The sequence below is a fragment of the Cinclus cinclus genome, chromosome 10, assembly GCF_963662255.1.
Source record: "Cinclus cinclus chromosome 10, bCinCin1.1, whole genome shotgun sequence".
In the NCBI taxonomy this organism is placed as follows: domain Eukaryota; kingdom Metazoa; phylum Chordata; class Aves; order Passeriformes; family Cinclidae; genus Cinclus; species Cinclus cinclus.
Window position 1 is genome coordinate 9,568,831 of NC_085055.1, and position 16,917 is coordinate 9,585,747.

General features: G+C 50.4%; 1 protein-coding gene and 2 non-coding genes across 3 annotated transcripts; all 3 read left to right on the top strand.

Annotated features, from left to right (window-relative positions):
* Positions 1–8,506: 8,506 nt before the first annotated feature.
* NCL (nucleolin) lies at positions 8,507–16,206 on the top strand. Its single transcript, XM_062498839.1, has 15 exons — positions 8,507–8,699; positions 9,345–9,452; positions 10,025–10,313; positions 10,648–10,800; positions 11,155–11,340; positions 11,546–11,629; positions 11,887–12,022; positions 12,262–12,398; positions 12,733–12,859; positions 13,085–13,218; positions 13,573–13,696; positions 13,785–13,951; positions 14,429–14,555; positions 15,006–15,226; positions 15,417–16,206. The coding sequence occupies exons 1-15, from the start codon at positions 8,682–8,684 to the stop codon at positions 15,494–15,496; spliced, it is 2,091 nt and encodes a 696-aa protein (XP_062354823.1). The 5' UTR covers positions 8,507–8,681; the 3' UTR covers positions 15,497–16,206.
* Positions 11,738–11,807, top strand: LOC134048064 (small nucleolar RNA SNORD82). Its single transcript, XR_009933519.1, has one exon. It is a non-coding gene; the product is annotated as a small nucleolar RNA SNORD82 (small nucleolar RNA).
* LOC134048065 (small nucleolar RNA SNORD20) lies at positions 14,061–14,137 on the top strand. Its single transcript, XR_009933520.1, has one exon. It is a non-coding gene; the product is annotated as a small nucleolar RNA SNORD20 (small nucleolar RNA).
* Positions 16,207–16,917: the final 711 nt, after the last annotated feature.

The following is a 16,917-nucleotide window of genomic DNA, read 5'->3' on the forward strand; positions in this document are numbered from 1 at the left end:
TCATGACAGTGCAAGTACAGCTCAGTGCTCTTTTAGTCTCACCAAGGTTTGCCTTTAGCTGTTTTTCCAGCAAAGCTGGTGTCAGGGCAGGGACCTGGGGATGCACTTGTCTCCCCTTTCTGTGTTAGAAGTGGGAACAGCTTTTGGTCCCCACACTTGCCAGTCTGCAGCACCTTTTCAATTGCCCCAGCCTGTTTTTTGTCCAAGGCTAAGGCAGGAGGTGGTTGGTTAAACCAAGCTCTGTGTTAAGCCCTGCACTGCTGAAGGTGTTCATGAGGGCTCAGGGCAGCCCTGGACAGAAACTGTCTTTCTCCTCTCTGCACAAGCAGAGTGATGGGGGCAATGAAAACCCATTCTCAAAACAGAGAACTCTGGTGCCATTGTGGCTGGAAATGTTTGGACTTTCCCTTAAATTTCCCCTTTTTTCTTCTGGACCTTTCTCCCAGTGAGATCTCCTTTTGCAAACAGGTTTTCTCCCTCACAGGCTATGGCTCATCCACTGAGGATCTTTTATCAGCTTCAAGGTCTGGGTGATGCTGGCCCTGCATCAGGAAGCACTTCGTGTGGAGAAGCTCAGCTTCCCTGGGAGTGATACCCGGAGCCAGGGTGAGGATGCAGGCACAGGATGAGCCCCAGCAAGGCAGAAAGACTGGTTTGGGTACTCCTCAGCCCAAAGGCACGGGGTGATGTCACCTGCACCAACTTCAGCAAGTTTAGGCATGAGGCTGTGAGGCTCCCAGCCTAGAGGGTGCAGGGTTTGGCACCCATAGTGGGGATGATTCATTCTGCTCCTGAAAAAGGGTAGAGAGCAAGCACTGCTCCACAGCACAGCCTCCAACCCCTGCCCATTGCTGCGAGCCCATACTGAAGCCTCAGAGCAAAGGAGGGTGGAGACACAGCAATGTGTTCCCTTACCCTCACAGCATCCTCAGGAAATGTTGCTTTCCTAATAACCCTACAAACCCTTACAAGGCTGTTATACACACATATGTACCAACGTAGGTGTGTATTCTCAGTCTCAGAAAGGCTTTTCTAGAGTAAATGCAGCAGCTCACCCAGTCAGGGCTGCCTTACCTGGGGAGGTGGGAGACGGGCAGCAGTAGTGCTCCTTCTCCCCTGGCTCAGTGTTCCCCTTCAGATATATCCAAAACACCAGAGGCACCTTATTCGTTGTCCCTGAGGCTGTAAGAAAGCACCTTTCCTTCTCTTTCTTTCCAGACTTATCTTTTTAAAGACTCTGTAAAGAAATATACTTAAAGAGGTTCAATTTCAAGCCTTGAATCAAATGTTTGGGAGAACTGCAACCTCACAAAGATAAATCAAGCTCAAACTGCTCAGAGGTTATTTACCCCACTGAGAACGACTGTAAAATTCACACTTTTTCCAATCAGCAGTGTACTCAGGGAGCCCACCCTCCCAGACAAGGCAGAAGGTGTCAACTACTTGTAAATTATATTCATGGACCTTTTATTGGGCAGATGCTGCATTATTGGACTATGGCACAGGGCAGAGAAAATAATGAAGGCAAATGGTACAGAGCCACAAGAAAAACAAATCAAATAAGGGTTTGACAGCATGATCTGTACTTGGATTTACTCAGAGAAAATTGCAAGTGCTTTTGATTTTCATGCTGGAGGTCAGGAAGGGCTGTGTGGGCTCCCCTTATCCTTGGGCAGGGGGTTGTTGACATGGGTTTGAAATCCTAGGTGGAAATTTTGCCTCTGGTAGCTTTTTTGGCTGTGACTGCTCCATCCCTGAAGTGCCTGCAGGTAGGGTAACCCAGTGTGCCATGGCTGGAGGGGCAATGCCTTGATCCTGGGGAGGTGGAAAAGAACTCAGCAGAGGATGGTCTTGAAAAGGGCTGCTCTCCCCATGAGGCTGCAGGTCCTTCCTTCCTCCATCTTCTATAAATGGCCTTTAAGCATCCCCCCTGTCCATGGGACATGGGATTCCTGCCATGTGCTGGGCTCTGAGGTCCTTGCAGGTGAGAGGCAGTGCAGCCTCCATCCTTCACTGGGTGAGACCCCCTTGGGAAGTGTGCAGTAGCCACTGGCACACCAATTCTGAGGGTTGACTCTGCTTCTCCTAGCGAGCAAATCGGCAACTCTAGCTTGGAGCAGTGCTCACTCACCTCACTTTTATGTGCTTAATCCCAGGCAATGTGTAGGCTCTGCCCTGTGCTCCACATCATGTGCATAACAAATATGGTAAAGCAGACAGCTAATTATTGGGAATGTAGAGCCCAGAGGGAGGTGGGCAGACATTCTCGTGCCTTTGCCATGACTTGTTATAAAAGGGTTGTACTGCTCAGATTCATCTTCCTGATCCCATGGCTGACAACATCCTAGAGCTGTGCTGGGGATAGCGCTGATGCTCAGAGCCCACACTCCCCTCCCACTGCCATGCCAAGGGAACTTCCCTGCGGTACAGGCTGACCCCTCCTCCATGGTTCTTGTAGCCCTTCCCTGCTCCCCTGCTCCCTGGGACAAGCTCTTGTTCCTGCAGGTTGTCACGGCACTAATTCAGCCCCTGAGGTTTTCACTGCGTGCTCTCATCCCACGTAACTATCATGTTCCTCAGGAGCAGCTCATGCCCCTTCCTTGCCATGATATAAGCGATTATTAATGCATTAGTGTTGGGCTGCTGAACCATAATGTCTTTATAGTCAATAGCATTAAGCATTTAATTACCCAGCGGGATGAATCGATGGGCTTCTTTCTTTGCTCTACAATTAAAACCAAGCAGGAGAGATGCAGTGTAATTTTCAGTGCAATTTTCAATCTGCTTTAAGCTTCCTCTGCCATTTTGTGCACAGGGAGATGAGCTGATGGCTCGTACAGGATGGGAAGGAGAGGACTTTTCCCCAAGAAACCATGTTCTCTCCTGCCTCCCAGGATGCAGACATCATGATCACAGCTTGCCCAGCTAAATGAGACAACACTGGGTCGTTCAGGACTAGGTTTTTCAGGTCTGAGGCACCAACAGTGGGGAAATTATTGCTCTGAGTCTTATTTTTAGCTATGGTCATAGGAAGTTTCAAAGCACTGGTTTCATCTCACATCCTGCAAGTGGGAATTTCTGTGGTGAGAGCTGGCAAGTGAAACAGCCCAGTGTTCTGCTGGGATTGAGGCACAAACAGTCTGAGAGTGGTCTGGGCTGGAAAAGTACTTTCAGCTCTTACTTTTAACCTCATTTGATGGAGCGTGCTGCAGGGGGCAGATGGATGGTAAAATCCAGAAGGCCTCAGTCTCCCTGACTCCCAAGCTCTGACTTCTCCCAGGCTCACAGTACTCTGTACTCCTTGACACCTGCCCAGGTTGCTTCAGCTCTGCAGGCACAGTCAGGTAACCCTTGACTTAACACAGTGCAGAGTAACCCTTTCCAAAAAGCTCAGCCCATGGCTGGACCGTGTAACCATGATTGTTCTTGGGGTGGCTGTTCCCTCACAGCAGCAAACTGGGACAGTGGCTTTGCAAACTGCATGGATGGAGCTCAGTGGGCAACTTTAGCTGGGAGAACACAGGACAGAAGCTCTCTGGGAGAATGATAGAACATTTCCCACTGAGCTTAAGAAGCCAGCCAGCACTTCCCACTGGCATTAATGCCTGTTTCCTAGAGCAGTTTTGGCTCTTGCTCCCTGGCAGAGGCTGGGACATGTTATACTGGGGATATGTGTGTGTGGCTCTGCTCTCCCTGATGTTACTTGGCTCTGTTCTGGTTCTAGAGGTAAGGACATGAGGCAGCCCCAGGTTCACCATACAAACACAAAAATAAACTGATATCACAGAATCTTCTGAGTTGGAAAGGACCCACAAGGCTCATTAAGTTAAATTCTTAAGTGAATAGTCCATATGGAGATCAAACTGGTGATCTACTGAGGGGACTGGAGAGAGACTCCTGCTTTTCCACTTTTTTTTTTTTCTTTTATTGAGAAGGGAAAAAAAAACATCCCCTGGTTTGGGTTTGTTCCAGGCAGAGCGTCTGCCTTCCACTGGCCTCGTGCCTGGGAGCTCCTGTGAAATGGAACTAGCCCAGCACAGACCTGGGGACAGAGGGAGCTTCCAGCAGGTGAAATGTGAGCAAACTGAGACAAAGCCCCAGGTCACTGATCCATGGGGCTCTGTACCAAGGGGCAGATGTGCTGAGCCACATGAGCGTGCCAATGTTTTACTTGGGTGTCTTTACAGTCATCCCTGGAGGTCCAGTGCTTGTCTGGATCCTATTCCCTATTGCCCTGGCAGCCCTATAGCTCTGGGAGATGAGTAGGATGCAAAGAAAAGCGCATGCAAAGAGGAGCTTCCCCCTCTGTGCTGTCTCCACAAGGGTCCTGGAAAGCCTTCCCAAATGCTGCAGGGCAATGCAGGTAGATGTGCACATGCTGGGGGCTCACAGGCAGACCACAAGATCCTGCTGCCAGCACCAGGCAAGGGGTGTTGGGGAGAGGAACTTCCCAACCAGAAGGGACATCTATGGGGAATTGGCTCCTTCTGGAAATAGAAAACCCCCTTTTTACCACAGTGTACCAGAAATTATTGCTACAAGGAATACTTAGAGGTCATGTGGAGACTAAATCTGCATGTACAAAACTCCCTGTGGGAGTCACCCATAGGTTTCCTTGTCCACGAACCCCAGGAAATGGCACACAGATGTGCTGGGTAATCACCCAGTATCTGCCAGAGTGACAATGGGTATGCCTGGCTCCAGGGGCCCATGCCAATTCCTGCAGCACCCCAACTCAAGAAAGGATGCTTCCCAGAGAAGAAATTCCAGACTCTGACAGGCGCTGTTGACTTTGATCTCTGCAGGCCAGCCTGTCCCAGGCTGCCCATTTCAAGGCAGAGGACATGCTCTTTTCTGTGGCTACTTGAATTAAGTGCCATTTGTCACAGCAAGCCCTGCACCCACTCCATACTCATCATCCTTGAGGACTCTCCTCTTGGCACATACAGGGGGATAATGAAGAAAAGACTTAATTAGACTACTACACAGTCCCATCTAATTTTCTGTACTGCATTAATCAGAGCCTGGGGAACTGTGCAGTGGGGAAGAGAGAGGACAAGCCTCTCAGTGCCTGGCGCTGTTGGGATTGGTAAATTTAATTTTATAGTGCTTATTTTTTGTTTGATTGATTTTTTTTGTTGTTTTTTTTTGTTGGTTTTTTTTTGTTTGTTTGTTTTTTTGTTTTGTTTTGTTTTGCTGTCACCTTTGCCATGCCATACACATGGGACCACTGCTCAGACCACATAGCAGGTGATGTCAGGCTGAGATGCCCAGGGACACTTTTCATTGCTTTTCTAGCTCATTTCCCCCTTTTCTGAGCACACACTGGGTGTCTGCTGGAGATCCCTGACAATTTTTTGGCAGCAGACGCTTGCCCCAGCCACAGGTAAAACTTCTCTCCTGGCTGCTGTTTGTGTCCGGCGAGTAGCAAACGCGTCCCGGGATCCCCTGGGAATGAAAAAGGAGGCAGGGTAGGATGTCCCGCTCCGCTGTGCCCAGGGAGGAGCGTTTGGAGAAGCCGGGGATCCCCGCGGGCTCCCAGTCGGGACCGGCAGCCTTTTGTCACCATCTAGTGGAAACACACAGCCGCGACCGGCCACAGGCTGAGCAGGGCGTTTGGGGACACTCACTCACCTCATCTGCCATTCCTGCGGGGCTCCCCCTCGAGCTGGCCACCCAATTTTCCCGGCTTTTGAGGAGCCGTGTTGGCCTTGCAGCCCAGTTCCCCCCAGCCCTGGGCAGCAGCAGCCGGGTAAGGTGCTCCCAGTGCTGCAAGGCTTGGGAAAAGCACAGGGGTTCAGCATCTGCTGTGCCAGAAACTGGGAATCCATTGCAAATCCCTTCTGGGGTCTCCACGGAACGAGCTAAATTTCCTTTAGCTGTGGAATTAGATCAACACTCCCAAGCCACAGACATGCTACCACAAGAGAAAGCCATTAAAGGACCTAAAGTGTATTTACTGCACAAATAGAGCTGTTAAACCTGCTCTTTTGGCCAAATTACCCCTCTCACTGATGCTTCTCTGGGAGACTTCCCTCAGCCTTGAAATTCCTGGAGCTGCCTGCAGAGGAGCTGGGCTGTGCTGTGCCACTAGAAACAGCCTTACAATGTGGTGTGTCCCAGAAAAAGGCTGGCCTTGCTCCACTCTGGCAAGTGTCTGTCCTCCTGCCCAATGCTAGGGCTGACTGGAAATCCTGACCACACATGGGATACAGGGAACAGCCCAGCCTAAACACTGTCATCTGCAATGTCCTGGCTACTTTACCCCCTGCAGCATTTTGGGCCCTTTTTGGCCATAACAGCAGCTGGCAGGATTGGGCCATATCCAGATCTGCTCAATGGTGCGTGGATAACACAGTGCATGATTGATACAGAGCATGGATTGACATGGAGCATGAATTGACACAGCCCTGTGGGCAGCACTGGTTCTCACTCCTCTGTACAGGGTGCTACGCTCCTTCCTCCAAACGCTGGGTTCTGCTGCAGCCTCAGAGATGCCAGAAGGAAGGACAACCTTCCAAAACACTGCTGGGGAAAGAGATGGAACATAGCTATATTGAGAAGTCCCCTGCCAGGGTTGGAAACCAAGACTGGCCAGCTGCCAGCCCAGCCCTTTGCAGATCCCACTGCTGGCACTGTTATTGGACACATGCAGTGTCCCAGCTGCCAAATCTGCCCCTGGCTAAAGCAACAGTTGTGCCTTTCTCATGGCAAACCAACTTCTCACAGCACAGAGAGGAACCAAGGCCAGCCCCAGTACAGGCAGCAGAGCTGCTCAAGCAATCATGGTACACGATTTTCTTGCACCACATGCATGGTGAGGAGAGTGCAATCAGTTCTTGCTCACACAGTTAAAAATCACTTTCAGGTCTCTCTTTCTTCCACCACACTGCATCCCCTTGGGCCACAGTGTCACTGTGTCCCCTTGGTTTGTGTCACTGCATCCCCCATGTAGTGTCCCCACTTGGGGACAGCTCCTGCAGCACACAGTGGAACATGAGCCAGGTACTGCTATTTCACAGGCAGAGTCCAGCTGCCCTACACAAGTTTTCCCAGGTGAGATCCACATCTGCATGCATGTATGTGACCAGAGCTGGGACATGGGCAGTATCCCATTCTGTTCCGTCTCATTCCCTCCCCACACTGAATGATGGTGGCAGGCTCTTCACAGGCTTGGCTTACTCCTGCAGAGGTTGATTGATCCTGTCACCTCTCAGTGAGCAGGTGTTCTTACCTATGGCTCAGCTTGCCTGGAAACTGCCTCTCTTTACCCAGCAGAGGAGAAAGAGGCCTTAGGACAGCCTAGGAACCAGGTAATATTGCCTCACCCACAGTGTGTCCCTTGCTTCAGGTGGCACTGAAGAATCCTGGTGTGTCCCCTCAAGGGCATCAGGGCCATGCAGGACAGAATTCATTGAGACTATGCATTTTTACTCTAGGGCTCACTAGGATCTCTTGTTTCCCAAGTCAGGTGCTTATCTGAAATAGGCCTTGGAAGGGCAAACTGCTAGTCACCCGTGTCTGAGACAGGAGCCCCCAGCAGCTGGCTGGACGCCCAGTTTGAAGTGGTAGGGGATGTAAGGTAGTGGGGATACCCCAGCAATGGAGACCACTCTGTGTCAGGTGGGGGTGAGGCAGCACCCAGAACTGCCAGCAGTGACAAGTGAAACAGGGGTGCTGATGACCCTGGGGTCATTTTTATCCCGACTTTATAGCCACTAGGGAAAAATTCCACAGGGAGAAAGGTGGTGTCTTCTTGCAGTGACTGAATTCAAAAGCACCCATTAGGCAAGCACAGGTTAATTTTTTTTTCTCCCACTTTGGGCCTTTTCTCCCAGCCTGAAGCAGTACAGGCTGGCAACTGCAGAGTGCTTCTGTGCCAACTGCAATCTCAGCAACAGCACGCTGACCGGCTCCTACGGATGTTTCTTCAAGCTGTCCACCGGTGCTTAGTGCCTTCCGAGGGTCGGACAGGGGCAAGGCGGAACTGGGTGACAGAGACGGCACTGGGGCAGAGAGAGCGCCGGGGCGAACCCAGTTTCAAATTGGAAAGCAAAAGCATGCTCGGGCAGAGTTCCGCGCCAGGCAGCGAGCTGCCGCAGGGCCGGCCGGGGGGGCCGGGATTGGCAGCGTCCCCCCGGCCGCGATCCGCGAGGCGCCGCGACCCCCACCCGCCGCCACCACGTGGCCGCCGCCCGCCACGTGCTCTCCCTTGGCCCGGCCCCACCGCCCAATCAGCGCGCAGGCGCCGAGCTGCCTCCGTCCCATTGGCTACCGCCGAGTCCTCCCGGGCGAGCGGTGCGGCCCCCCGCGCTCGCCCCCCGCCGCACGGCCCCGGGGCTGTAACGCGCTCCCCGGTTGGTTGATCGCAGAGAAACGGCGATTGGCGCAGCGGGTCGAGGGGCGGGGGCCGCGATTGGCCGGGCGGCGCAGCGCGCGCGGCGATTGGCCGGGGCGGGGGCGGTGAGGGCGGAGCCTGACGCGGGGCTAGGAAAGGGGGCGGAAGGGGCACGCGTTCGCTCTTTCGTGTCAGTGCCCGCTCCGGCCGCCCGCGCGTCCCCGCCGCTCCCGCCGCCTGCCCGCGGCCCCATCCCTCCGCGCCGCCGCCCCGCCGGACGCGCCCACCCCACTCCCGACACAGCCCGGCCGCCGCCCCTGCGCCGCCAGGCACCGCCGCCATCATGGTGAAAATCACGAAGGTGAGAGACCGGAGCGCAGCAACTGGGGGGGGGGGGGGAAGGCAGCGGGTGGACCCCGACATGACGGGGCGGGAGGGTGCGGATGGGGGAGTATCGGGGAGGGAGCTGGGCTGCCTCCTCGCCGCTGTGCGCTCGGGCCGCGCGGTGGCTCCGGGCCTTCTCCCTCACCGTGAAGATGGCGGCGAGGGGAGGGGCCGCGGACCCGGACGCAGCGGCTTCAAGCCCTCCTCTCCCCCCCCCACCCCCCCCGTCCCGCTCTGCTCCGTGCGCCGGCCGCGGGCGGGGGCGCGGGGCGGGAGGGGAGAGGGCTGCGGGCCCGTGCGTGTGTGTGAGGGACGCGGGTGGGCCCCGCGTGCGAGCGCGCGCGGGATGGGAGGGCGGGGCTACGTCACAGTGCGGCCACGTGGGGCGCGGGCACAGCGAGCACGTGGGAGCGCGCGGCTCTCCCGGGGCCCGATCTCCCCGCGCCGCCGGGAAGGCCCCGCACACCGGCGGGAGCGTCCCCGCAATTCCCGGGCGGCCCCTTGAGCGCCGCGGGGGCCGGAGGGCGGCCACGTGGTGGGGACTATTGCCCGCCGCAGCGGGCGCTCTCATGCGACCCGAGTGAGCATGACAGCTAAACGTGCTCTTCGCGCTCTCTTTCAGACCCCGAAGAATCAGATCAAACAGAAAAAAATGGCTCCCCCCCCGAAAAAGTTCGAGGAGAGCGAGGAAGAGGAATCCTCGGACCTAGAGGAAAGCAGCGGAGAAGAGGTGCTTGATATAGATATGTAGTCCAAAGGATGCACGTGTTACTGAAGTGTCATGAGGGTTGTGGGTTACACTGTAACAGGATCTTAATAAGCTGTCAGTGTTCCTCACTAAACTGGCTAAAGAATAAACGATTTTATGAAGCCAAAGCAGCATGTGGAAAAATAGCTCATCTGCCAAGTGTGTACTTCCAGGCTTTTGGAAGTACTGCTGGGGTCTTCAAGCTGTCCTAAAGCTGATAAGGGGGTACTTAATTACGCTAGTAATGAGCAATATGGATTGTCACATGCAGATAATGTGCGAGTGTTAAAGTTCAAAGATGGTGAATGCTATTAGACATCACTGGTCTTGGTTCAGGACCACTGAATGTAGAAGTGCTTTCATGTTCCATAAGTAGGCTCTTGAAAACGTGAAAAAAATCGGTTTGAGCTGTATTGATTCATCAGGGTGGGCATTTGAGGTAACTTACTAGGAACTGTCAGAAGGATTTAAATTTCAGTTGCTTTCTGTTTGTCTGATAGTGAAGTAATTGTAGCTTAAACAGGCAATCATGAGTCTTCCTCTGTGTCTTTCAGATTATTATCCCCCAGAAGAAACCACAAAAAGTTGCTGTTACCCCTGCCAAGAAGGCTGCAACTCCTGCAAAAAAAGTTGCTACTCCTGCAAAAAAGGCAATTACGCCTGCAAAGAAGGTTGTGGCTACACCACAGCCCAAAAAGGCTGTTGCTCCAACACCTAAAAAGGCTGCTGTCCTAACCAAAGGAGCAAAAAATGGAAAGAATGCTAAGAAGGAGGAGAGTGAAGAAGAGGATGATGAAGATGATGATGATGATGAGGAGGAGGACGATGAAGAGGATGATTCTGGTGCGTTACTTTAGAAATACACATTGACTAAAGCTGGTTCAATCAAGTCATTAAACATGAGTACCTTTGGAATGGAAAGATTTGTATGGTTTATTACTTGGGGGGGGTGGTGATTGATTAAAGAGGGGTTACAAAGGGGAAGTGGGCAATGGATGAAGTTTGGAGGGGAGCTTGGGCTTGCAGCTGCCTTACCCACGGCCTGTAAAGCATCTAGTTTCTTGATTGGTCTTTCCTGAGCTTTGGGACAAAATTTTTGGAAGCTCCAAGTACTTTTTACCTGTACCACTCATCCCTTGAACCTTAGTAGTGAAGACTTTTTGTACTGTTGATGCAGATGAGGAAGAGGAACCACCAATGCCTGTGAAGCCTACAGCCAAAAAGCCTGCAGCAGTACCAGCCAAAAAGCCTGCAGCTGTGCCAGCAAAGCAGGAATCTGAGGAGGAGGATGAGGATGAAGATGAGGATGAGGAGGATGATGAAGAGGATGGTATAACATGTTTATTATTAAACACAGCAAGCTGGGGGAGGGAGGTAGTTTAAAAGATAATGGAAGTGATGCAGTGTTTGATCAGGTGGTTTAGCTGGTTGCTGTTGACCGTGTTGCTGAATGGGTGTTAATTTCCCTGTTCTTAGCAAAATTTCCTACTATGGGTGAACAGGTATTGTTTGTTTGTTTAATGCAGTAAAACTTGAGGGAGAGAAAAAACTTTTGTAAAATCTAACTGTATTGAACTTTTTTCCTGAGAACATGCAAACTTAGGCAGACATGAGAAACATTTTGCTTAGTTTCAAAAGGAGCGTAATGTGGAACTGTCTGAATACTGTGCTCATCTTGTTTCAGAGTCCGAAGATGAAGCTATGGACACAGCCCCTGTTCCAGTGAAGAAAACCACTCCAGCCAAGGCTGCACCAGTGAAAGCCAAGGCAGCAGAATCTGATGATGAGGAAGATGAGGAGGAGGATGATGATGAGGATGATGATGAAGAGGAGGATGAAGAGGATGCCGAGGAGGAAAGTGAGGATGAAAGTGAGTTTAAATTTTGAAACCATAACTCTAATAACAGGAAAGATGCCTGAGCAAAAATGTGCTGTAATGGTCTGTTGTGCTGAGGAGCAGCTGACGAGTGACAAGAGAAGATCTTGTGTATGACTGGTGTGAAGATTAATGCTCCTGTGTTGATTCAACTTGGGAAAAGTTCTGTATTTTTCAGTGTTGATTTGTTTTGTCACAGAACCTGTCAAGGAAGCACCTGGAAAGAGGAAGAAGGAAATGGCCAGTAAAAGTGCACCAGAGCCCAAGAAAAAGAAAACAGATGGTAAGTGGTGCAGGATCATCAAATGATGCTTGTTTGATGGACTGTGATTGGACTGTTGCATGAGGAATGTAACTGTGAAGATCTAGGATGTCAGGGGTGGGCTTTCCCAGCACAAATGATGATTATAAGGGACTTAATACTGAAATATGATGCCACTTTTGAGCAAAAACTGATGTGCTAAAGCTGTCAGGAGTTTGGCTCACAATTTTAAAAACTGCCTTAAAAAACCTTAAACTTTACTATCTTTTCATTTAAAGGGCCCACATCAGCTTTCTCTATGTATGTTTCAAATTTGGCCTGCACCAAGGAGTTTGATGAGCTGAAGACTGGCCTCAGAGAATTCTTTGGGAAGAAGAATATTGAGATTCTAGATGTCAGAATCGGTGCTTCCAAGTGAGTTCATCAGTAGAATTTTGCTGCTTATTTCTCTTACTTGGCACTGATTTGCTCAGAGGGGTGCAAGTGTGCTGGTGCTGGTTCCCCTCAATATATGCTGGGGTGGTTGTTAGTGATGAGGGTTTAACTTTGCCTGGAACTTGACCAGCAGGGACCTCTGTGGTGTTTGGTTTCTGTTTATGGTCTCTACTGCCAGAGATGGACCAGCTGAGTTCTCAAGGATGCTGTTCTTTCAGGCGGTTTGGCTATGTGGACTTCTCATCTGCTGAAGATTTGGACAAAGCTCTCCAGATGAATGGAAAGAAGTTAATGGGTTTGGAAATCAAACTGGAAAAAGCAAAGAGCAAGGAAACTATGAAAGAAAACAAGAAAGGTACGGCCCAATGAAGAGTTTCTAAAATGCTTACATACAGGTATGCAAGCCAGACTGGAGTATTTGCAAATTTGCAAGAAATAGTGCATATTGGGAGGGCTGAGGAAGAAATATGTTTCTTTCTGAAACTTTGGTACCTGTTTTTTGAACTTGATGCTCTTAAGAGAAGTACAGTAGTTTAATTAACTTTTGTTACAGTTGGTTTTGCAGCTTCTGAAAATGTGAATGCTTGCTGTTAATTTCTGCTGGATCAACTTGCTGAGTCTCACTGAACTGGCAGTTAGACGAGGAGGGATTTTTATCTGGTAACCTGATAGTAACTTTGTCTTTGCAGAGAGAGATGCCAGAACGCTGTTTCTGAAGAACCTGCCGTACCGCTTAACCGAGGATGAGATCAGGGAGGTGTTTGAAAATGCATTGGAAGTCCGGATAGTGATGAACAAGGATGGGAACAGCAAAGGGTGTGTAGCTGAGAGGACTGTTGTGTGTTTGCTGTTTTTTTAGCTCTTAGCATATTCTGATAAGCTTGCCTGTCCTTTGGCTGCCTTAAGGAACCTGCTGCCTTAGTTGTCCTATTTCTTGCAGCATTTTTCTTTAACGTTGTCACCCACCCCCCCCACCCCCCATTTGCAAACATTGTCATTCCTGGAAGGACGTGTTTGCTTACATTCTATTCTGTGCTGTAGGATGGCCTATGTTGAATTTAAAACGGAAGCTGAGGCAAACAAAGCTCTGGAGGAGAAGCAGGGCACAGAAATTGAGGGTCGTGCTGTGGTCATTGACTTCACTGGTGAGAAGAGCCAACAAGAACATCATAAAGGTACTTTTCATACTGATAACATGCATACAGGTGACATTCAGGGTTCATTTCCACTTGTTTCAGAAGTTGCTGAGGCTATGGCAACTTAAAATACTGCAAGAGAATTAAAATACTAGATCTTTTGCGTGACTTGTTCTCTGCATCCAATGCATTTTGTGTCTCCACCATATGTTTCAGACAAGGTGGGGCAACTGGTCTCAGTAAATAAAATAGGGTTGGCTTTGTCTTTGTGCCTCACCTTGAGGTGAGGAAAGAGCAACAAGTATTCTTACCCCTTGGCAGAGTCCGGTAACTAGAGGAAGAGAGCTCTCCTTTTCCAAACTTGCACTAACCAGCACTAACTTATCCCCATAGGAGAGCCAAAGACCCTAATTGTCAACAACCTCTCATATGCTGCTACAGAAGAGACTCTCCAAGAAGTGTTTAAGAAAGCTTCTTCCATCAAGGTGCCACAGAACAACCAGGGCAGGCCTAAAGGGTATGTTGTGCCTTTCTTTTGACCCCCCGGCTGGCATTGCAAATGACTTGTTGCTCCCAGGCTGACTGGAATCTTGCTGTCCACATAGGTATGCGTTTGTAGATTTTGCCACAGCTGAGGATGCCAAAGAGGCATTGAATTCCTATAACAACACAGAGATCGAAGGCAGAACAATCAGACTGGAATTCAGTACACCATCGTGGCAGAAAGGGAACACAAATGCACGAGGTGGAGGAGGAGGAGGAGGATTCAATCGTGAGTGTTTCATGTTTATTTCCAGCTGTGGCAGGAGGGCACCATCCAGGCAAATAGGGGCTGCTTTAAAAAAAAAATTGAACATGCCAAACATCATAAGCAGGTGTGCTGGATATGATGACTGATTATCTGAAATGCTGATGAAACTGTTGTCAAATTCCTCTAGATAGTCAAGTGCTGATCCAGCAGTCTATACAATTAGTTATCACTGTTGATAAGGGGCAAGCATCTATTTTAAAAAAGGGAGCGGGGCAAATTACAAGTGTCAGGTTGGTTGATGGGAAATCCTTTGATGTCAGGCTGACTGTAGTCCTGAAAAAGTTTTCATGAACTTAAGGTGCTTGAGCTGTTCCTCGAAAACAACCCCTTTATGAGAGATGTTCTGGGAGCCAGTAATGCAAGCTGGATGTGATGTTAGGAAGCTGAAGGTTCCCTTGCTCAGGCTGAATGGCTTCTGAATGTGTTCCCTTTTCACAGAGCAAAGCAAAACATTATTTGTCAGAGGCCTTTCTGAGGACACCACAGAGGAGACATTAAGAGAATCATTTGAAGGCTCAATAAGCGCAAGAATAGTCACAGACAGAGACACTGGATCATCTAAAGGGTGGGTTAAACATCACCTGGGATAGGTTCAGGTGCTACAGAGCACCTCACTTCAGCTTATCTCTGCAATGCAGGATGTTTCTCCTGCTCTTGTGGGTGGTTCTGTGAAACTGTACATAGGGTGGGAGAGGAGAGCACACAGCTTTGGGTCCACTGGTGGAGGGCAGTGCATGCTCACTATTCCCCTCTTCTCAATGAGCTCCTTCCTGCCAGCAAATCTCCGTGGCAGCTGATGGATTCGCACGAGAAGAAGATTAACTGTTCAGTACTGGCAAACTCACAGTGGAGCTCCATCGATTGTGATTAGCCACTACTGTCCTACAAGTGACAAATCCTGTGGGATGCAGAAATGCTGGTGTTTGATTCCAAAAAGATTTCTGTCAGGAACCTGTAGGTGGTACTGCAGTTTGTGGAATACGACTGACTGTTATTCTTGTAACCTGTTTCCTAGGTTTGGGTTTGTGGACTTCAGCTCTGCAGAAGATGCCAAAGCAGCTAAAGAAGCCATGGAAGATGGAGAGATAGATGGAAACAAAGTGATCCTCGATTTTGCCAAGCCAAAGGGTGAATTTCAGCGTGGCGGTGGATTTGGTGGTCGTGGTGGCCGAGGAGGTGGCCGAGGAGGAAGAGGTGGATTTGGTGGCAGAGGTGGTGGCAGAGGAGGATTTGGAGGTAAGATGAAACAAATGCTGCTGTTCAGAGGGGGTGTGCTCAGATATAAACTCAAAGCCATTCTTAGGGTTATGGTGTGGGGTTACCACAGAACATTGGATTTCTGTCCTGTGCCAGGGTGGCTTTGGAATGGCAGAGGTGTATATATATACACCACTATAGCTGTTTTTTGAAATAATTTTCTTTTTAGGTAGAGGAGGTGGCTTCCGAGGAGGCAGAGGAGGAGGTGGAGATCACAAGCCGCAAGGGAAGAAGATCAAGTTTGAATAAACTTCCCCTTTCCTTTCTCCTGCTCTACGAGACTATCTGAAAGGACTCCGGGGGCTTTTATTCTCCTTTGATCTTGGCGGAGCCTTCGGAGGACATTCCAAGAAGCGAAGCAGTACTGTGAGCCACTTGGAAGATAAAATTTTCATTTCAAGGAAGAGAGAGCAAGCCATTTTGACTGCTTGCCTGTTCAAATGAACTTTTTAAAACAAAAGAGTGATAGATGTGGGAATTCACCCCTTGTCTGTGAGTTGTCTTGAATTTATAATGTTTTACCCATGTACAAATTTTTTTTTTCCTATAAACTTCTGTAGCATTTTTGCTGTAAAAATGCAGAATGTTTTATCATTTGTGCTTCAGCACCCTGTCTTGGACAGATTAAAGGACCTAAACTGGTTCGTGTTACTTCTGTGCCACTAAAGCCAGGCTGTCAGAAACAGGCTGTCTGTAGTTTTCCCTCTTTTGGGTTAAGGTCATTGGTGTCACAGCAGCAGATTCTGTCCTGCTTTGCTCTAGCCTGTGTCAGCTCCCAGCAGTGTGTGTGCTGTGTTAGCAGAAAGTAGGGGAGAGTATTATGATGGTCAAGTTAAGCTCTGTAACCACAACCGTGTTTTATTAATTTTATTTTTTTTAACTGAAGATGCTGTGATGGTGCTTGCTAGCCAATTGCTTTTCTACTTTCTAAACTAAAGTAAATCAGATCTTGTACTAAGGCCCTGCAGTTCACTTGCTCTCTCCTGGAGGCATTTTCTCTTGTGCTTCATTCCAAATTGTCTCCTCTTGCCCCTAAATGTGAAGCAAATACATAGCCCAAATGCCTGCTTAAGTTGGCTGCTTGTTTGTAACCAAACTCGGGCCTGTGGCAGTGGTCATGGGCTGGTTTTTCTAGCCAAGCACAGGGTACTGCCCTGCAGGGGCAGCTGTTGCAGTACATGGCCTCTGGGTGCAGAAAATGTGGGCACAGAAAAGCAGGGCTCTGTAGCTCAGCCTTCCTGGGCACAGGGTCCTACAGTGTCATCTACCCCTGTCCTGCTGGGAAGTTCCTGCCCTGCCCTTGGGCCTGTGCCTGCGACCCCCAGCTGTGGCTGTGGTCACGGACTGTTCCACCCTCCCGGCACACTGGGCCAGTGCTGCGGCCTGTTCCTACCCTGCTGTGACCACTTCTCCCTTCGCCAAAGGCCAGTCCCTGTGCCTGAAACTAAACCGGTGATGTCTGGGGTCGCTTCAGCTGGAGGGCTGTGGGGTCTGTGTGCCGTGTGTCATCGTCCTGGGCCCGGGCTCCTCCGGCCCTTCGCCATCGGCCATTTTGGAGCCGCACCCGCGGCCCGGCGGCAAATGGTCGGAGGGGCGGGCGCGGCCGCCAGGGGGCAGCACCCGCCCGCGAGCCGCGTTCTCCCCGCCATGCTTGACGGGGCGGATCGTGA